General features: G+C 35.3%; 1 protein-coding gene across 4 annotated transcripts in view; it reads left to right on the forward strand.

The window, feature by feature from the left end:
• Positions 1–2,284, forward strand: part of col12a1a (collagen, type XII, alpha 1a) — a 56,660-nt gene extending 54,376 nt beyond the window's left edge. For 2 of the 4 annotated variants that reach the window (XM_056767269.1, XM_056767273.1), the window contains one exon: positions 1,531–2,284. In XM_056767269.1, coding sequence (XP_056623247.1) covers positions 1,531–1,679 — 149 coding nt within the window. In that variant the 3' untranslated portion in view covers positions 1,680–2,284. Of the gene's footprint in view, positions 1–622 lie in introns of all 4 variants that reach the window. The other 2 variants (XM_056767271.1, XM_056767272.1) reach the window with 2 other exon arrangements.
• Positions 2,285–23,502: the final 21,218 nt, after the last annotated feature.

Genomic DNA, 23,502 nt, shown 5'->3' on the forward strand with positions numbered 1-23,502 from the left:
AGTTACCTTTAAAACATTTCTGACTGAAATCAAATAAAGCATTGGACCAAATGGTTTCTGAAAACTGAAACTTAACAAAAATGAGAAATGTTGCCTCAGGAATAAACTTAAATAAGTTTTAGCAGATGCACTAAAATTATTAATTAAAAACTAGATCTAAAATGCACATAAATAAACAATAAATTGACAGGAGCACACAACAAAAAAAAGTTAAAATGATTACACATTTACATAAAATATTTAAAAAGAAAAGAAAATTGCGACGTTTTTGAATTTTGAGTCAATATGCATTGTGGGATTGCCTAGTCTATAAAGCATTCATATGACGTCGCTGCGTTGAAATTTGATCTCACCAAACTATTTTATGAGGTGACTGTAAATGCATACTACAAGAAGTGTATAAAAGAATACAAATATACAATTATTAAAAAACAGCAATAATTAAACCCCACTCCTAATGTATTAAATAATTATTTATTTCTATGTAGAAAACTCTCTAGGTTTTAGAACAGAGCTTTAGAAAAAGTAGGAAGCATGATAATTTGTTAATTGCATGTTTATCCTTTTTTTAAAGGAAGCAGTCATTTTGCCTCTGAACTAACACGATCTTTAACCGTTTCAGGTTTTGCATAGTAGGCTCTCTATACTGCCTGATCCCTTACGCATCCCGAGATTAGCACACTCGCTCATGAGTTAATAAGGATAACCACCGTGGATTGAAATGCTGAATATTTTTGCTGGCCGACTCTAAAACAAACAATCAAACCAAAGAAAGGACTGGACTGCCACTAACACCAGCTGAGCGCTACTATATCATACTGGGGACAGTGATGGTTACGCACCCGTGGCCTGTTTGCTAGAACTTAAACTGCAAAGCCGCAAAAGAGAGATTGAGGACGCATGTCACTACTAACAATGACCATCAATGTTAACAGCGGTCCGATGACTGTACATAAACTAATTGTGCCTTGTAAATGTTAATCGATGACACAAATAGGTTAAAAGCAGTCATCATCAAAGCCTGTGCCTGATAACTCGCTTCTTGCTGACAGCTGACGTAACCTTGTTTGTGTATTTCTTTATTTTTCTATTTGTTTTGTTTTCATTGAAACTTTTGTTGATGTATGCAGCTAACGCTCAGGTCAAAATGTAGTGTGTGCCATTAGTAACGCAACTGCAATGCTCCTGGTACGAGTGCTGCGTTATAAACTTGCCGCTTGTTTTTCTTCGTTTTTATTGTATTGTGATTTATGCGATTGTATGATACCTCAGAGAGTTCAGAACAAGTCTCATAACTTCCCATTCGGTCCACAACCGAACATGTATACGTATTATATTAGAATAACAATAGTTTAGGGAGATCGAACGCAAGGTTGTGGACGACTGCAGATCTGGGTTGGTATGGTTGGAATTGACGTTTGTGTATTATTACCTTTTTATTACTATGTTATTATTATACGTAAAAATGAAGAGTTGGAACGTGTTGGGTGCCAAAAGCACATGCTGAGCTAGCCAAATAATATTTCCAAGCAGGCCCCTACCAGCCGGAACCTGAAACCTACGTAGTGCCCATACCGCCCGAGGCCTCGGAAGATATCGAGACACAGTCGCCAGGTTTACAAAATCAACGTGGAAAAAGATCGCTATCAAGAAAGGAAGCCAAAAGAATACAGACATAAAGTGAAAACTATGAAATGGTTCAGTTGTATCTTCTGTAATGTCAAATGTAGATCACGCCTCATACATATGCACATTTAACATGCTCTCCATCCTCGCTTCCTCGGAAGAAACCTGTGTGTCAGCAAACGGTTCTATAATGTGTCTATGCTTGTAACATAACTGCATTTTTGTCATTTTGAGAAACTTTTTGTTCAGTACCCCAACCCTACCATGCATTATAAACACTATGAACTGATTTCTTGCACATTTGAACGATTGTACGATGTTTGTTGCGGTGCAATTTCATGTCAATTTCGCCAAATGGGTCAACTTCCCGTCATTAACCTAAATCGAATATTTATCTGTTGTATACCAACTCACGCCAAAGGACGAATTGCATGCCTGTGTTGTATATTTAGTAAGGACGTTTACAATCAGAATATAGTTGTTTTTCAGACGCTATCATTCTTCAAATGCAAATTTTGGAATTTGTTGCAAGACTATGGACATAGAATGGCTTTTTTTTCATGTCTGAATTGCACATTGTGAATTCCACAGCCGTATTTTCTTATTTATTTCTGAATCAGAGGAGGCATTTTACAATAAAACTACTGAAAATGTTTAATGGCTGTTGTGTGTGATCTTTGATCGTCATAGTGAATCAGCTTTGAATATTTCTTGATCGTGCACTGAAAATGTTCGATGATATAGAAAATGAATATAAAAACTATTTTGTGGCGTACTGAACGTACCATTTATGGTTAAAATGTACTATTTTATTGTAATCATTTTACTGTAAAAATAGTTTTGAGAAAAATTCAGTTATGCCATTGTCACACTAGACTTCTAGATTTTTTACTTAGACACAGAAAGATTCCAAAGTTGTTATACTGTTATTGTTGTATTCAATATTCTAAAGCTGTATTGTACAAAATTAATGAAACATTATTCCCCTTTCAATCTTCTGTTAGTAACACGTGCCACATACAGTGATACAAATGTGCATGTCAGAGTTCTCCAGACTTGACCTTTGGCAGATTTTTTGCCATTCCGGTCTTTGGCATTTGCATGCGTATGAATAGAAGTCAATGGAATGAAAAGTCTAGTGTGTCTGTGGCATTAGAATGACCTGAAAATGGGGGATTCTTTCGAAATCTTGGCTCTCATGATGTCAAACATGATTTTTTAAAGATACAAATTTGCCTTTTAAGGCATTTGAAATAAGATCTGTCATGTTTAGACACATTCATTTCAAAACTTTACAAAAAACTTTAAACATTACTTCAGACCTTGAAAAAGTCTCATTACAGTAACTGCCTAAAAATGTCCATTTGATAGCATGTTTTGCTAAAAAAAGAGTAGCCACCTTCTTATTCATCTCACATAAATAGACATGAAAAAAGAAGGCTATATTTTCATAAAAAATGAAAAAAAGTACCTGTTAATATAATGAAAACCAGAATTGTCGTATAAACAGTTTGATAAGGGAATAAATATCTTAGAGAATTAAAATATTTTAACCCGGTAGCCGTTTGAAAGGTATTGGCAGATGTGTTGCTGCAAATAAAATCAAGCTAATTGTAAAGATCTCTGCAGAATCTGCAAAAAAATACAAAAACAATAAATTCTGTATTATTCGTAAAGAACAGAGAACAAAATGATCTTTATGATGATCTTTTGTGTGTTGCTGAATTATATGCTTTATATTTAAAATCATTCCTGTCATGATGTTTCAATAGTTTCATGAGAATCACTCGAATGTATATTTTACATTACGTAAATTTAACAGAATTGTACAAAACATTTATTTTAGATCCTAGAAATATATTCTTTTCCAAGAATAAATGTTCTGCTGTTCTTGGTCAGTATAAAAGAGACAGCTAGAGTGCAAAAGCACCTCCGACTCCTATAAGGCTGTTGATCTTGTTCTTCCAAAGAAAACATGAAAATGTGAAAGGCTTTAAATGTGCATATAAATGTCAAAGGTATTGGTTGAAGTTCTGTCTTTTTGTTCTGCTGCATTTGAAGTGTATGTAATCCCTGAAACCCTTATTTATGCTCTGAGATTGATTTTTTTTGCATTAATTACAGCCAGTATTTGATATCTGGGAGATTTTGAGAAGGTTTAATGTGTTTTACCCCAAACATGCCTCTGAAAGTCCATTTCAGTGAAATTGAAACACTTCCATCAAAGGCTCTTTAAGGAGCAGTGAATGACTGAACAGAAGGAGCGAGATCCCTCGCCGAATGTCTGGAATGTACGATTATATAACCCTCTGTTTCCCATACTTTTTTGGGAAAATCAATTTTTAATATGCTCGGATGTCACACAGACTTCAATATTAAAGGGATAGTTCACCCAAAAAAGTATATTCTGTCATCATTTACTCACACCGAGTATTCCAAAACCAGTATAAATATCTTTGTTACTATAAACACAAAGGAATATATTTGGAAGAATGTCAGTTACCAAACAGATCTCATCCCCTATTCCCCTGTCCTTTCTTCAGTGCTTTTGCAAAATTTTGTTACGAAGCATTCGTAGTACTATACACTAATCAGCTATATATCCATTGAAATACAAAAATAAAATTCCATTTTGAAAATACAGTTCCTTTAATGCAATGTATAGTCATAAAAAACACATTTCCCAAATTGGAAGCAAATTCCAAGTTGTATATTTTTTCGGCGAGATATTCGAGCAAAACATCCCATTCCGTTGGTTTATTCTCTAAAGCTCCCTGAGGGTTCTCCTCTTTTTTACGGGGTTCCCTTGAACACATGTGCTCTGAATTAGCGCCAATTGTTTAATGTAGACTGCCGTCCTCCATCTTAAACCCAAACTTAAAATAATACTTTAAAACCGTCAACCACAAACAGGTTATAAGTCTGTATGCTTCTGGGCCCTTTCATCAGTTTCAAAGAAACTACTTGACTTTTATCGTATCACCTACTACCTTTTAGTCAAACTCATAAAATGAACATCAAAGTAGGTCATGTACATATGTGTAATGACAGAAAACCCTTAAAAAGGAAACATTTAGCCGTTCAGGATATTATGTCATAGAAGACGATTAGCAGTGTTTTTTTACACAGGTGGTCCTGTCGCCCCCATAATTGTCCATTTGGTTTCAGGGTAATTTTAGAGGTCAGTGGTAAAACACACTGAAAATTCACCATCAGGTCAACGACGGGATCTTCAATAACATATCTTTGTGTTATTAGCTGATGTAATCATATTCATCTTTTTAATAGCCCTCAACAACTGCAACCAATCCGATTCCAATGAGATGGAACATGAGAAACTCAGATTGTATTTACTTTGGGGGATCTCTGTTTGAAATCATGATGGTTCAGTTGGAGAACTAAACAGCTTGCTGAGTCATTGTGAAGTCTTCGCAGCGGACGCAAACCCACGACCACTTCGCCCCCGGGGTTCCCGGATTCAATGATGTCATAGGGTAAGGCTTGATAAATAACAGTATTCATTCGGAAAAAAATTGTTGCTCAACAGAGAAGCAGACGTGTGACCAAAAAACTAAACAATACATCTGAATGTTATTACGAAAAGTGCCAAAAACATGTCGAGCTGTTCAATAGGTCTCTATGGAATTTTAAGTTTTGCAAAAATATTTTTTTTCTATCATATTTTGTATAATTCTTATAGAAAATATATATTTGAATAAATGAATAAATATAATAAATAATTTGTTTTATTTTATTCATAAAATATATCATTTTTTATTTATTTATTTTATTATTTCATTTCATTATTTTTTCTTATATTTTATTTCATTATTTTTATTATTTATTTTTTATTATTTTGTATTATTATTTTTTGTTACGTTCAAGGTTCCTCAGAAGGCTTGTTTGGTTTCAGAGTTCTTCAAAACTGCAGCACATAGTTTTCTAAAGACTTGTAACGTTTGTACAAAATGTAATGCTTGAATGGTGCCCGCCAAATATGTAAATGTTAATGTCATGGGATCTGGCTGCAAAACCCCTTTTTTGTTCTGACTGGAAACATGATATTTAAGAGCGGATGACTTCACAAAGTCAGCGATTTATTGCCAAACATTAAAACTCCTCTGGAATGGTTATATATGCATGATCTTGAGTTTGGGTTCTGTTCATGATTCTGTCTGTAAATGCACTGACTAATGGTGAGTATGGAGAAATGTTAAATACAAGATGGTGGGAACAAAATAAATAAATAAACTGTTTTGTAAACGTCAGCTCAATGGACTTAAATGCCGGATGAAAATTCAACCCATGTGTTGATGTTCTGCCCAGCGGTGTGAGGGTAAAACTGAGATCTCATGGGCATATGTCGCTCTGGGGAATGAGTGATGTGAACAAATATGCTCTTTCTCTCTCTTTCTCTCTTTCTCTCTCTCTATCTGTTTCTCTCTACGAAAGTTTTACAACTTCCCGTGATAAGAACTGTCTGGTATTTATTGAACGAACTGCAGATATCCATTTTTCCTTCCACACAGGTAAATCTATGACATAACCATATGGTAATATATCATTTTGGATAATTTAGCCAATTTAACGCATTTTTCTTATTATTTGGAACTTGAAGGATAAATAATCAATCTGGCATCAGTACAAGAAAAGCTTAAGACAATGTAACCCTTAAGCTGCATGGAATTACTTGAGTCAATTACTTCAATTGCGTGAGTACAGAAACGTAACCACATCATAATTCATGCCAAAGTGCATGCTGGGTAACTAAACAAGTAGGCTACTGTATGACATTACATCAGTGCTGCTACATTACAGTAACTTGATCATTTTTACTTTGAAATTGCAATATAAAGTTGTCATTTAACTGAATATCTGCTTTGTAAAAGAACTGGACGTGTAGTTCTGCAAAGGTAATATTTTCAATGTAATAAAAGGAAACTTCAAGTGTTTAATATAGTTTAAATGAAAGTGTCTGTGTGATAAATAGCATGATGCTTTATCCTGCAGAAAAAGCAATTCTTTTCAGTCCAGTTAAGCGAGTTGTAAAAAAATGATCAACAAATAACATATGTAGAACATTTTGCTTTAAGAAGTTTACATCCAATCCACACCATTATACATACAGTACGTTAACTCAGTAGAAATTTTTCACATTCTGAAATACATATCTTCCAGAAAGCTGAAGTATATTATCGGTGAATCCATTTGCCAAAAGGTTGATGTCAGTCTGGAACAACATCATTTCACACAGACACGATGGATTAAAATCACATATCACATTTACTGCACGAGCGGCCAAAGAAAAGAGAGACAGGCCTGTGTTCACTCTTTACTGTGGTAACAGGCATATATGTGTTTTTAATGTGAACCAGAATGTTTTCAATGACAAGAGTTTGCTATGTCTTCACAATCATTTCAGGCTCTTGTTATTTGCGATACTTTATTATAGTTGGTGAAAACCATGCTTTAATTTTTCTGAGATATTGGAAAGGATCACACATACTTTTGTTTAAAAAATGAAATGGTGTGGATGCACTATGGATCACCCTCGCGTGGCCTGATGCGCTGAAGCTATAGGATAAATAAAAATCTGCGCAGCCACAGAGTTTTGACCCATCTGGCACTTTTGGAAAATTCCTTTGGCTTTAATCACGGCATTATGGGTGAATCATGGAAAAGCAAATGAGGATGGAGAATAGTGCCACCACACCACTTCACTGCAGTGAAGAGTGCAACCGTAGGACACTGAATCCAGACCAAACATACTTTGTCAAACAAGTGCGAAATATTGAGTATTACATAAAAAAATAGAATACTCAATATATACAAAATCCTTTACTACACCTACAAAAAACACTAACAACACCTCTCGATATGACTTGACTAATATTGACAGAAAATTCCAAGTATATACTTCTTTTGATCGAGACATACTTGCGATCTACATAAATAAAAGTTAAAGGTGTATTTCATGTCAAAAAATGAATACCTGCTGTTTATAAGAACATAGTAGTATACTGAAAGTGCAAGTATAATAAATATGAATTGCAAAGTATGTCAGTATACAAGCATACTTGCAGTATAGAAACTTTACTTGGCTAGTAGTTCACTAAGAGTATACATCACTTCAAAGTGTATTTGCATAATAAGTATTGAACTAGTTAACCGGCTAGGATCACTTTAAAAATGTAGTTGTAAACTAGTTGTGTACTCAGAATTGTTACTCTTAAGTATACGTTTGTAAACTAAAAAGTGGGCCGTTTAGTCACAAGCAGTTCTGAAATGTTACACTTACAAAAGCAGTACATTGATATAAGTATAGAACTTAAAAGGAAATACTTTACTAAATTAATTTTAACCAAATAATCTTGAACTATATTATATTTTGTAAGGGAGCAGACTGTTAAATTTCTTCTTGTTTCTAGCAGCTTAATAATAGCAGATTAATTTAAAAATCAAAATCTGAGATGGTTTTAGCTGGTTTTGGCTGGCATTGGTTTTAGGCAGATTTTTTCAGCATGCATTCTTTTAATAGAGGGTATTACCCTTATAAGGCAAGAAAGAACCAGAGCGGTTCTTGTTCCGTTGAGTTTCAGACACCTCTCGGTTCACTAAAGACATTATGTCTCTTTTGGGATATCCTGTGAGATTTATTTGAAATAAACTTGTCGCTCATTGGTCAACGACAGACCTGGAAAACTTATTTAATTTATTTTTTGTTGTTGTGGAATCTTTCAGCTTCCCAAGATAGATGTTGCTGTTTCCCAGTATCACATATTATTGATGAACACTGATTTCCAGTGATGTTCTGTTAGGATCCCAGGCATTTTTTCCATCCGTCACATGTGTGAATACAGGACCTTTATTGGTCTCGCCGTCTTAAAACAAGGTTCATTGTCTAATTTTACAAGATAACTGCAATTGCTCATAAAGTCTCTGTTTGTGTTGCTTTAAAAACCCAATGAAGATTCTTCAAATTCCAACAAATTATCACCTCAACTAAAACCAGTATACTTTACTTTATTAAGTATACTTAGTAAAGTTTAAGTCTACGTCAAGTATACTTTGTGAAGTAATACGAATCCACCAGCATACTTCAAAGTGTACTTTTTGGTTACTACTAAATTGGCTCACTATTTAGCTTACAAAAGTATAATCTGTGTAACAATAGTAAATTTACAGTACACACAACTTTTTTTTGATTTCAACTATATGATACAAGTGACTTTATATATGGGGATGATTTACTTGTTCAATACTTGCAGCACATATTTAAGTTCATGAAAGTACACTTTAAAGAATGAATACTCCATTAGTTTAGTGGTTTTATATTGCAAGTATACTGGTGAGTGAACTTGACAAAAATCTTTTTTGTTTACTCAAAGAAGATTTGAAGTAAATTTCTATAAGGAAAATCAAATATACATTAAGATTTACTCCAAAGCTGTCTTGTTACTAAATAAACTTGAACATGTATATTTATAAGACAGCACTACATGAACAGTATTTATTAGACTACTCAATCAAAAGAGTAAACTGAACTACAAGGCAAGTATACTTAGAAAACGTTTTTATGCTTAGAGTAAATCTCAAAAAGATTGAGTACAAGTATGGAGCAACTATATTAAGATTTTTGTTCCAAAATAAGTATAATTAAGTGTAATTTTATGTATATGTATGAGAATTATAAGTTGTTGTTTTAAGTTACAAAGAAGTATACTGTCCTAATACCACACTTGAATTTTTGATTGATTTTAGATCTAGTAAATGTCTCTTATTGTCTCTCTAAAAAACCTATCTCAGGCCATCACACTTTTAATGCTGTCAAGGCTTTGCTAATATGTGCACTGATAAGTCTGCATCACGACATAAAAAAATGACCCTTAGGAGCATCCATCATCTTCACAGCAGCATTGAGAATGGAAAATGTTACTTTGTTTTCTGTTGAATTCATCTGTTGTGTGCTGGTCATTCTGTGGCTGCGTTCCCACTGGACAGCTTTGAACATTGATGGACTTATGAGATAATTGAGAGTGTAATGGGAAGTCCATAACTTGGCCATGGCAAGCTCTCAAACGCTTTTCAGAGTGGTCTTTTCCTCTCCTGTGGAGTTTCTCAGTTTCACATCCAGAACGTGAACCGCAGCGGTGCTGGTTGACATTGGAAGGTTTACACAAACTCCTCTTGACAAGTCATTGCATACTGCATGAGTTCGGTTTTTTGGAAGTCTCCCACGTAGCTGTTCCCAAGAATAAGTAAAATTTATGAAATCATATAACCTAGAAGAAACTTTGTTTTTAATGTTTAGGTTGAATTCAAAGATACGTAATGGGCATCCAATTCATAAAAATAAATAAAATAATGAATAGTTTACTTTGGTGAAAAGAAGTTATATTGAGTGTTATATTGAGAATTGTCTGTCTGTCTACAATGAAGGTCAATGGGATTCAATTTTGTTTGGTTAACAACATTCTTCAAAAAATCTTCTTTTGTGAAAAAGATTATACAGATTTAAAAGTGATCAAAGAATTTACAAATCCAACAGATACCAACGTGGACACCAAAGTGTAGACTTTTTATGACAAGTTTCATTTCTAATCTGTTTATAGTTGGTTTATAGAAAAAGCTTAGTTTGGACATGGTTGTCATGTTATTATATTATAATTACTCACTGATCAGTTGACTCGCAGTATGTTTATTTTAGGCTGAAGTACATTGTGTGCCGCTCAGATTAAGCCATCGGTATTTCTAGATTGTTGTTTCTGATCCACTTATAGTAAAGATGTCATGTAAAATTTGTTAACAGAGACTTTTATCTATGTCGAAAATAACAATAACTAGAATATCCAGAACTGTTGTAGTTTGATTTAGTTATATGAAACATGTGAGTGCTAACATCCGTCACCAGACATTAACACCCGCCAACCTGCTAAGTGTGGCAGATTTCACTTTAGGCCGATAAGATACTAGCCATTTTGGCAGATTGAATAAAATTATTTCATTCCAATTTTCTTAAAAGTCATGTGAAATAATAATAATAAATAAACAATGGCAACGCGACACTACTAAACTACAACTTCCATGAGCACTCCCTACATCTTAAGAGAAATAATTGTTCATTTTATGTTTTCAATTGAAATGAGACAATCTCTATGACGCATACGGTCGACAATTGCGACCTCTGGAGAACGCAGCCTTCGAATTGAGATGCAGATGTTTATAAACGCACACGCTATTGGGAAGAAAGGTCCCTTTATGAAAGTGTGGATGTGTGAGGAAGAATTGTGGTTCATACCAATTGATTCTGTAGCTTAGTGGTAAGAGCATTGTGTCAACAACGCAAGGTCGTGGGTTGGATCCCAGGGGATTGCACATACTAAGAAAAAAAATGTATAAGATAATGCAATGTCAGTCGCTTTGGATAAAAGCGTCTGCCAAATGTATAATAATGTAAAAAAGAAAATGTAGTCTTATTTGGGTGGTCAATATGCATTTGAAAGGGTTTTAAACAGAGTAACATTGCTCTAAATCAAGTCAATTTAGCATGCCGGAGTCAGATTTAACTATTTCAAATTTATTTTCCCAACATTAAAATTGTGGCCAGTTAAAGTGCTGAGTGACTAATCCCCACTCCCCATTATGGCTGGTGAGCAAAAAGGTAATGTCAAGCCCTGACCACACTGTATAGTGAACAAAACATTAACTGAAAATATGACACAAGTCTCTTATATACAATCACAATGTCCAGCCTTCACAAAATTCAACAATGATCTCTGACAAACAAAATACAGAAGTAAAATCACTCATTAGTAATTTACCTTTGCAAATCCAAACATGTTTAATGTATTTTAATGTTTTAGTAGTAAATAAAAAGAGGAATGTGAAGAATCTAAAGCTCGTCTACTTCCCATCTACAGCTCAACTTATACTTATCTAAAACTCATCTGCAGTTCATCTTCTGCACATCTACAGCTCATACGGTATACCGCTCATCTTCTGCTCATCCGCCTCCCATACAAAGCTCATCTTCTACTCGTCCACAGATCATCTATCATCTTCTAATAATCTATGGCTGATCCAGTGCTCGTTCAAAGCACATCTTCTACTCATCCCCAGTTCATCTACTGCTCATATACAGCTCATTTTCTGCATATCCACAGCTCATGTGCTCATTTACAGCTCATCTTCTGCTCATCTACAGCTGATACTACATACAGTTTATCTTCTGCTTATCCACATATCATCTAATTCTCATATACAGCTAATTCTCTGCCAATCTACGGCTCATCCTGTGCTCATCCACAACTCATCTAGAGCTCATCTAGAGCTCATATTCTGCTCATCTACAGCTCATACTGCATACCGCTTATCTTCTGCTTATCCACAGATCATCTACTTCTCATGTACAGCTCATTTTCTGCTAATCTACGGCTCATCCTTTGCAAATTTACAGCTCATTTTATCGTCATCCACAGCTCATCTAAAGCACACCTGGAGGTCCTATTGTGCACATCTACAGCTCATACTGTATACGTATTATCTTCTGCTTATCCACAGATCATCTACTGCTCATTTACAGCTCATTTTCTGCTCATCCACAGCTCATATTTTCCTCATCCACAGCTCATCTTTACTCATCTAGGGCTCATCCTTTGTTCATCGACAGCTCATTTTTAGTTCATCAACAGCTCACCAACAGGTGATCTTTCTCTAGTCTAGGGTTCTTTTAAAACTCATCTTGGGCTCATCTACACGTTATCTGTGACTCATCCACAGCTCAACCACAGGTCATAAGTAAGGTATCTTACGCCTTCTGTTCAGCTCATCAAGTATTCATTTTAATATATGAAAATTAAACATTTCTGTCCCTGATCAAAGTTCTTTGACCACAAGACGAATTTACAATAGAGTGGGTGACAAGTGAGCTGTGCAGTGCTCACCAACATCGAGGGACCTTGTTCTACATATATATAGGTACTAACACATAACACAGAAGTGGGATCAAAGAAACCCATAGAAAACTGAAAGCATTTTCTTAACAAAAATGTCTTGACTTTGGATCCTTTCTCACTGTTTGTATTTCACTCATGACCTGATCTCTGCGTTTGTCACTTTACATACTGTTATATTAAATCTCACACTTACATTCTCATCAAATTAATTTCCATTAGAATTTGATTATTACATAAGATGACAGCTGTTTATTCTTCATCCAAACACGCCTCCAACACAAGTGTTCCACTGAGGAAACCGCTTCTTTATACAAACTACCATTTGATTTCTAACCCCTGAAACATTGCTCATTTGGAATCAACTTAAAAGCTGTGCGAACACATGCGTATAGAACTGTGATTTAAACAATCTGCACTATTAGTTTTGCTCCAGTGAACGGATTCAAAAATTCTGCAACATTTCAAGCCTTTTTAAAAAGGAGCTTGAGGAGAAATCAAAGGAAAACTTTTGGCCGCCAGATTTTTCATTGTTGTCAGAAGTGAGAAACTTCATGCAAAACTGTTAGAGTGTTGTGGCCGGTTTCTAGGGTGTTCTGGTTGTTTACTAGGTGGTTGCTTACGGGTCCAGAAACTTGAAGTCCTCTGCAGAGTGTAAAAGATTTTCTGGAACGAATCAAGACTTATAATTCATTCAAGAAACTCAAAAGGATTTTTAGTTTGCGAGTCAAACATCCTTCTTACATTGATGAACTTCAGCAAGAAGAGTTTGGAGGGTGTCAAGATTTTCAGTGAATGACACGTTAAACTCTGTCTTGTTTTTCCACACAAATCTGTGCATATGACTTCAGAAGAGTTATAGCAGACTGTGTTTATGATGCCATCCTTGAGGTTTGAAAGCTTCAGTCATTCTTCACTGTAATTGCGCACCGTCGTCTTCAGAACTTCTCTTCCACAGAGGAAAATCGGTTTGGAACGACTTGAGGGCGAGAAGGTGATGACAGAATATTTGGGTGAAATGTCTATTTTCCAAGTGATGTTTGCGAAGTTAATAACAACTTGCAGTTTTGCTTTAATGAAATAATGTGTACTATTCCTTTGACTTCAAGACCTCAAAGTAGAGCCGACAAACTGCACAGCAAAGCAAAATCAGATGTCACAAAAGATAGTGAAAGTGATTTTGGGTTCAACTTTAATAGTACCCCATATGTCATTCTTCATGTCTAAAACTTAACGGCACTGAATTAAATATTGTATGATTGTTTATCCATAATCATTATATGAAAACCATTTAGGGAAAGTTGAAACAGCCAAGAAGTGACACGTCTTTACGGTGGATTGTCAGACAGAAACACAGCTGGTGTCCTCTTCAGGGCTCTGGCATCATGTCAAATGGATGCCAAAGGATTTATTTGATTCTGTGGCCACTATCAGATCCCAATGGAGAGCATCTTCCATCTTTCTCATGGAAAACATGACCAAATATGAGAGTCCTTTTCAGTTCGGCTGATTCATCTCATAGCGATGACACATCCGATTTGTTTCCTCCCATAAATAGATATTTTATTATAAAACTAGACAAAGAAAAAATTTGAAAAACAAACATACGCTGGCATCACAAAGAGGTTCAGGAAAGTTTAAAAAACCTTTCAGACAGACATATGGATTGTTTTTGTGTCGGGAAAAATAAATCGGAAACAAATGAGAGTGGTAAATAGGTGTAAAATAATTTAAAATAATCTGGATTTATGTAATTTTGATGAGAAATGTTTGAGTTCATATTGAGATTTTTCAATAATATTGACTTTTGTTTGACAATATGTTTGACACATCGTTGAGATCTCTTCTGAAGCATTAATGGACATTTGTCAGATTGCTGACTCTTTTTCTCAGAGACAAAGATGAGACGTGAAAGTTTCAATTTGCTAATAAAATCTCACTGATATCAAGATGAAACAATTGAGATGTTTAAGAAATCTCTTGTAGGATTTTTTCTTTCTTAGGCGCATCTTGTTTGTCTGGTGGTTCATTATTGCCCTCTTCGTCCTCATTCAGAGATGAACTGGAAGTTGGACCCGAGACTTCAGCATCTAATTTCTTTCAATTCCAGTTATGTTAACAGGAAACCCCCCAACAATCTCTGTTAAACTTCTCCACATTTCCATTCACTGGTTCCCGCTTTTCCTCCCCCACAGCTCCAGTTTCTTCCACTCATCCACAGTTACGTTCACGAGGGATTTCCATCTCTCCTTACATTCCTTGCTCACCCCCTCCGTTCTTACCTCAGTCCTCCTATGGTTTTTTCCTGTATAATATATCTGCTGACACAAGTCATCCGCTCTGAACTTTACAAACCCTCACAAAACACTCAAACAGCTCATCCTCGCAGTCTCAAAGCCAACCCGCAGATGTGGGACCGGCCCGGTTCTTCTTCATAGGCACTGCAAAACGTCTTATTAAAACTCATTTTAAAACCTGTCTAAAATGATAAACAACTGTCTTCCCCCTTATCTTTTCTTCTTCTTCCCCGTGCTAGGGAGTAACATACCTCCATTTTTTATTTTTTGTGCGAGGAACTCGACAGGTTTTAAACAAGTGACACGCATCAGGGAGTAATGGTGTGGCGTGACAAAACGGTACATTGTTGATTTGATGACACGTTGTGTTGAGCTGGGACAATAAACAGACCTTTCTCATATGTAGTGAAGGAAAGTCTGATTTATTCCAGTGAATCATTTACATTGTTTGGACGTATAACTAAAATAGTCAAATAACTGAAAACAGATAAAGTTTTAATCAATGATTCAAGTCCCTCAGTAAGTTCATAGTGAAATATTAACTTAAATGCTTTTTTTCGAATTATGTAAACAAATACATTATAAAATACAAGTTAAAATTCATTGGATCCTCTGCCGCGGTCGAAATAGTTTGAGAAACACTGCACTAGACTTTTTATTCCATCGACTTGCATTCATACGTATGAAAACGCGGCAGACAGGAAACAAAAAGTAATTCAGAAAAAAATCCAATTTCTCAAGTTCCAGTTTGGCGACCTCTGACCTGGAAATTCATTTCACATGAAAATTTGTGACCAATAGATCAATGTCACAGCATGACCTGTTTAGGAAATCCAAGATGAAGGAAACAGATCAAAACACAGATAACAGCAAAGGTTCAACCATGTTCTCATTCGGAAAACACAAACACATAATATAATGAACTGAAGTGTCATGATGTAATCTCAAAAAGCACACATTTATCCAACAGTAAACATTCAGCAGCAAAACTGATGACACACCAATCAGAATCTCAGGATAATATCAAGAGCAGCATCCTAGAATCATCTTCAGGGCTTTATATTACTTACAGTATACATACAGTATATTTACAGTCCACAGAAATTTCTCTATTCTGTATCCAGTGAACTGTAGCATGTGTACACCCTCAAAAAGACTACGGCTGCACTTTATTTTACAGTACATGTACACACAGTGTACTTACAGTGTACCCAAGAAAGAACTGGGTAGTAGTAGGTAACTACATGGTATAAGTTTAGGTTTAGGGGTAAGTTCAGGGTTAGTACCTTGTTATTACACAGGACTGTAAAATAAATTGCGATAGAGACTACTTACAAAAATCTTTTTTCAAAAGACCAAGAAATTGCTAAAGTATTCTGTAACAAGATTGGGCCAAAGGTGCATAGGATGCAATGATATAATTGTACTCTGTATTGTGTTGCATACACAGTTTATATTGTTCTGGTATTTATAAATTTTCTTGTCTTTTAGATTGCTTAAACATTAGTGCAATTTTCATTTTTCCTAAAGCTCATTGTTGCATTTTGCTCTTTCTACACTCTTTGAGGTTGTATTTTGAATAGATTACTCTATTCTCTTCCCAATATGTTGTAGTGTGAGTGATTCCCAGAGTAGTGTGTCATGTTTGGGGGAATAGTTTGCTTTTTCATTAAGTTTGGATTGTTTTAAGTAGAGAGCTTAATTTTGAGCCGAAAATAGGATGTTGATGGAATTGGTTGAGAAGTCATGAATTTGTGAGTTTCGAGATAAGGAGCCATAATTTCAAGAAATGTGTTTAATCAATCGAGAAAAACTGTAATACACTTATATGATGCATCAACTATGCTTAAAAAGATTGCTAGTTTTGTTGTTTATGTCTTATTGAGTTTGGTTGGGTTATATGATTCCCACAACTCAAAACCAACATCTTTACCAAAAACCACATTACCCTTTGTCATAGTACCAAGTTCTTAACACAACAACTCTTAGTTAGATTGAAATACTAGTCGATTTTTCAAATATACGGTAGAACATATATTTTTATTATAAGTTGAAATAGAATGCTTTATGCACATTTTAAACACCTCAAATATTTACTTGAATTTAACACTTCTAGACTCTTGGTTTTGAGTTTGAAAGTGATTTAATGATTTGCTTGGTAAGAAACCATCTGCCACTGATGTGGATGTCATCATTCAATGTGTGCTTTGTGTCTTTCATCATAACATTAGATTTAGCTTCGTACTTACTTTTTTTGAGAGAGGTACAGTGATATTGTTATATGACACACAATATTTAGTGTCTCATCGACAGACAAGGTGTCAGAAGAGCATTCATAAACTATTTGCCCTCAAGTCCGGGCAATTCCCATTGTGCCTTGAGCAACATCAGAACAGCCAATCAAATTGAAGAATTACCTTAAGGATACATTTTTCTTAACATTTACAAGTGCATTAGGCGGATGCTTATATGCAAAGCGACTTGTATTGCATTACAACCTATACATGTTGTCTTCCCCGGGGATCTAACCCTTGACCTTTGCGCTGTCAACACAATTTGCTCTATCAATTGAGCTACAGGTTCAGAGATGGGGGTCAGATTTATTGGGGTTTAATTGAAGAACAAACATTTGATTTATGGGATAAGCACTATGGCGGATATTTGATAAATGTGTATAAAATGTTAGACTGAGAAGTTTTCATTAAAAAGATGTAATAGCTAGCATGTTTGATACTTAAGACCTCATGCAGCGACAGCTGAACCATGCGTGTTAAGGAAAATGAAACATTGTACAGTATGAGTAAAGCGATGGCCTCAGGGCAAATTATTTGCATGCCAAGTCAACATCACTCAAACTTTTGAAAGCTAATACAAGTGAGGAACCGTAGTGCAATAGTCTCACAAGCCAAGTCATCAAGATCCAATAAGCAAAAAACAAGATTTGAGATGAATTACTTTACACATGAACACGTAAACAGTGCTTTGCTTAATTTCTGCTTTTTCATTCTCAAGCCGTGCTGAGTAATTTCAGCAAAAATATTATAACCTACTATAACCTACTTGGGCACACTTATACTTGTTTCTGCACATTCAGTCATTTAAAATCGGTATAAGTACACACCACAGCTTTAAATACCCCAAACACAAATGAAGTCTATATGTTGTGCTGTGGTCGTCGTGAATCTATAAGCGAGTTGTAATTATCGCTCCAGCTTTAAACAGCATTTTAAAGGGTGGCCTGCTCTTTTATCAACTACTGACGGTTTGGATCTTATAGGCAACAGCCATTTTAGATGTGGTCTGCGACATGCAAGCTTGCACAGATACAGTATAAAGACTGTGCTGGAATAAGGAAAATGTTTGACAGAAGTGAATACAGATGGAAAAAGGGAGTTACAAAATCATGTAAGTGTTGCCATATGTTGGTGCAGAGGACATTTGGGTTGCACTGAGAACGCTATCGGCTACTCTGATGCTGATACCTTATGGACTCACACTGTTTGAGGGCTTGATTTAATTATGTAAATGTGGTATGCTTTCATCTCACTGTTACAGTAAAGTTTATGTTTGAGGAAATTGAAATCATATGTACTCCTGTATGGCGTGAATAGCTCATCTCTTATAAAAACAAATTTTTGAAGGGATTGACACAATTGATACTTTACTCATACTGACTGAAGAGTTCATTTTCTTCTCTATAAAACATAATGAAGTATTTTAAGTATACTTGGCTTGTCGTTGTGTTTACTCTTTTTTGTGTTGTGTTTTTTCACAAAGTTTTACTCTCTGTTGTATAAATGTATGGGGTGGAATAGAGTAATTAAAATGCGTGAAACTGAAGCTGATTTTGGTAAATCTTTCCTTGAAGCATGGATGTGTAATGCATTATAAAAGTAGTTTTAAAGCATTGTAATGTCTAATAAATGTTATTAAAGTTAATATATTATAACTTTAATATCATAAAATTATAAAATTGAAATTGGTTATAATTCTTTATATGCTTATAAATGAAATAAGAACATAGTAGGCCTACTATCCATGAAGTGCAAAAATAATATCTAGATAGTAAACAACTGTATAAGCTTGATGTTAAGTTCACAGTAAACTGTAAAGGTAGACTTGCATTATAAAAACTACTAACCTAGTGGTTTACAGAGAGCATATTTCAAAGTGCAGTTACACTTAACATTAAGTTTCCCTTTGTTAATCATGTATAAATCCACGTATTAAGGATTAGCAACTTATTTTAAAAATGTATTGTAAATCATGAATTAGCAAGTTATTAATACATACGGTACATAAAACTTTGAATGATACACAGTAGCACCTTGCATCATGAGTGGCACCAAACATCATGGTTGGAAAAAAACTATAAAATACCCCCTACTCTTACTATAACAGTCTATTTTGTCATTTGAAATATCTGTTTTTTCGTCCAAGAAGTATACAACTATTAAGCATTTATAACAAATGACTAAAAAGGGCTCACTATTTGGCAGGTATTTCATTAGAGTCATCCTCTTTATTCATCCATTTATAACTGCTTATCATTGGTTTATAATGCATTCGTAAACAAGTTATTACTAATTAATAAACACCTTTGTAAATGTGTGTTAACCAAAGGATACTTTCGTAAAGTAGAAAATATGCTACAAGTATTGAACAAGTAAACTATTAGCATAGACCTACATTTATAGTCACTTGCAGTATAGTTGGAAAGCTGCAAACTTTTATAAACTAAATAGTTTTAACTAAAAGTGGGCCAATTTAGTCGTATTAAAATAGTCCTTACAAGTGTAACACTAGTTGACGATATTAGTACACTTACTTCATAAAGTAATCTTGAAGTTCTTTTATTGTAAGGGAAGAGAAATAAATCCCCGACTTTGTCTAGGACTCTCCTTCATTGATCAAAACCAAATACATACAAAAATGCTTTTTGCTCTTCAGAGCATAAATCCCCATACACCTTCATAGTACGGAAAGAGTTTCTTTGTTTCACAAAGGACCCATAATGCCATAAAGTATATTTAAAGACGAAAAACCAATTTCATCAAAGACAACATTTTTCTCCAGTGAACATCATGTTTGTGCAATGTCACAGGTCGTGGTTTAGGTTGACCACATGTTATGTTAGCTCTGTGTACTCCCTCAGGAGGTAGCACTTTTGTGTGTTGTAAATCACTAAATGTATTTGTTGTTCTACACATGTACTATATATTTTCCTCAGTGTGGATGAATAATTGTGGCGAGGGGCATGTCACTACTTTCTGTGCATTATTTCTTGTAAAGTTGTACTCTAACTGTTTCGGAGATAATATTTCTCTTTACAATAGAGATTGATCAGTGTTCCCTTTTAAAGTGTCATTGAACATAAACCAGTAGGTACAGAATTGTATCGGAATCAGACACCTTTGCTAAAAAAACCTTAACCAACATGTTTGTGTGTTTTCATAAGTGTCGCCATTCCACAACTGTAATCTATAAACAGACATTCATGTGCTCGGTTACATGAGTGCTGTCCGCTCGTATGCTTTTGAACAGACATCCATGAGTATTTTCACAGCATAAATGACAAAGATTTTCCACTAAAATCTGTCAGCGGGCATGAGAGAAAGTCTGCCTGGAACACGTCCACCGAAGGAAGATTCCAGATTAAAGCGTTTGCCAACAATTTAATTGACAGCACATGTGCTGGACGCAACAGAAAGGAAGCTTGTGAGCGAGAGGAGCAACGCAGGAGAGACAGCTACTGCATTTTATGACTAGTATGAAAGAGACATATGAAATATTCGATTCTGCATTTGATCTCTTAACCATCACATTTTTGAAGCCCTCCGTATCCACCGAACAAGTGTCCAATGCTTGACAAAGGAGATCACCTCATCGATGTCGTCTGTGTTTCCTGTGTGTTTGGAAAACGAATCAGTAGTGACATCAATGCACAACATCTGGAATGTTCTGGGGGCTTCGGATGTACGTATGAGTCATTGATAATCCCACAACATTAGCACGCATGCCTTGGCCCCGTTCTGTGGGGATTGAGGCACATTTGAATTATACCATGGGTAAATCCCAAAGCAATTGTGGGAATCCCTTCTTCAGGGTGGCCGTGTCTTACTAAGTTGTTTCTTTAATTCTCTTAAGTGCCACCACTATCCGATAAATCAGATTCATCCTTTAGACTGTGGATTGCGGTGCTTGCATTGCAGATCTGGACTGAATGGACTACTGGAGATTTTTGTGGCCAGTGTTGCCATCAAATATAAATGGAAAGTGGCTAAAGCTTTCTTGTAAAGTCGCTAAATGTTGTTAGGTGATGTCAGGCGCTAACTAGCATATTTATGAGGCCATTGAGTTACATTTGCATTCACGTATTGGGAAAAGTGATTGGTCGTTGGAACCAGAGTTTTGTAAGAATGCTGCTAAGTCATGTTTCTGGCTAGGACAACAAAACCGTGAGGTTGCTTGATTTGTCGCTAAGGGCTTTTTTAAGGAAAAAGACACCAAAGAGGTCTGAAAAGTTCTCAAACTAGTGAAAGTCATTACGTTGAAATGTTGGCAACACTGTGGCAAATAAACTTAATAAACTTATCTTGCATATACGAGACAAAGAGTCATCAATTCAATAGATGTTTTTTGTCAGTTTGAAAACAAAATTAGACACAATGATGGTTTTCGACAAAACAAAAAAAACTTTTAACTGTTAGTTTACACGAAAACGACATTTTGTGGACTGCAGCGCTATCGTATTCGTGTAAACTGTTACACGCAAATCTTTGAAATCTCTGACGTCACGCACATGAGTACTATATGTTTAGTATCTGTGTTTGTACTATGCGACATTTATTTATTTATTGTTTCATTCATAAAGCCTTTCCAGAATCTAAAGCTATATTCATGACCAGAACTAGTCCATGTAGTCTGTTCTATACACAAGTCGATTCATACACAAGTTGGGGGAGGGACCATTTGGAGTTATTAAAGTCAAACCCCAGATATGCGGATGTACATAGATGCATAGTGTTTCTTTACAAAGTGACATCGCCAACTACTGGCCAGGCATGCATGATACAGCACTTCTATTCATTCTCAAAGATGGAAAAAAGGTTTTCTGTTTTACTTTGTGTAAACGTGGTCCTAGATCCTCAAGAAACTGTAAGTGGTGCTATTATATCATAAATAATTGTCAACCTTAATATAGACCTTGAGATATCAGTCAGAGCAAATTAAAACAACATGTACATTGATGTTTGAGAAATCCCTTTAGATTATGAAATAAAGAGTTTGACAGGATGTCTTAGACACCCTGTCATTTAAAAGAATCATTGGACATGTGGCATTAGTCATAGACTATACGGAAATATTGTTATATTTCTACGCTGATGAGGTAAACTCATCTGTCTATTTTACTTCAACGAAAATATGTGTAACACTCATGAAGCGTTCAAAAAAATGAGATTTGAGCATTATACCTTTAATGTCCGTCAGTAAATCATTAATCTCCTAAAGATGTGCAAATTGAAGAAGGCCAAGGATATGAAACAAAAATGGCTTTGATGTAGTGATGGGGAATTATATAACAAAATTCACAGCAAAAGAAAAAAAATGAATGAGGAAGAAATCGTTCATTGCAATTCTCTGAAATAGGGGTTAAAAAGGGGAAGGGGACTCAAAGCTATTTAAAAGTATTAAATATTAGTATTGAGCAATTTAGCAAAATGTTAAATTTTCCTCATTTGTAAGTTGCTTCAGAGACAAGTAAAAGGGAGAGTTCACACTCGTACCAAACCTCTATGCGTTTCTTTCTTCAGAACAAAAAAAAAGAAGATATTGTGAATAATGTTGATAACCAAACAACACTGAACCCCATTTACTTCCATTGTATTGGCACAAAACCACTGAGACATTTCTCAAAATATCTTCTTTTGTGTTCCACTGAAGAACGAGTCATATACAGGTTAGACACTTCTTCTAAAATGATTAGCATCAGACATACCAACATTCTAAGAAATGTAACACTTTTGAAGACAACACAAGCAAACGTACCCTAAACAGTAATAGATGTATGATGACTTAAAGAGCTCAAAGCCTTGTGTGTATCGATGGGATTTTCTTTATCTCTTAACTGATCTTTCTCCTTCGACTATATGGAATGCATGGATGAATCCCCCCACATCACAAAATATCCCACAGTCATGGATTTACTCATCTGTACCTACAATGACAGCTTGTGAAGATAGTTGGGTTCAGTCTTCTCTGATGTTACACAGAGATGCAGTTTATCAGTCATAGTGCCTCAAACTCCACATATATACTGCAGGGAGGTGAAACATAGATATAACATTTTAAAAGGGCATTTAGCGTGAGAAGCATGTAGAAATTACATGCAGCAGACTCCCAGAACACATAAAGTATACTAGCGCTCAAGTATCCTATAAAGAAGCCACAGCCCAATGTGTTCAGAGCAGGGAACTGACTGCAGAGGAAACACAGCTGAATGCAGGTCATTTCACAACATTTAAATGTAATTGTTTTTCCATAATTCACTGCCCGTGGGCTGTGTGCAAATGGACGCCGTCCAAGAAAAGCTGGAGCTATTGTCAGACAAAAGAGCCGGTTATTAA

Source organism: Triplophysa dalaica, chromosome 15 (assembly GCF_015846415.1).
Source record: "Triplophysa dalaica isolate WHDGS20190420 chromosome 15, ASM1584641v1, whole genome shotgun sequence".
In the NCBI taxonomy this organism is placed as follows: Eukaryota; Metazoa; Chordata; class Actinopteri; order Cypriniformes; family Nemacheilidae; genus Triplophysa; species Triplophysa dalaica.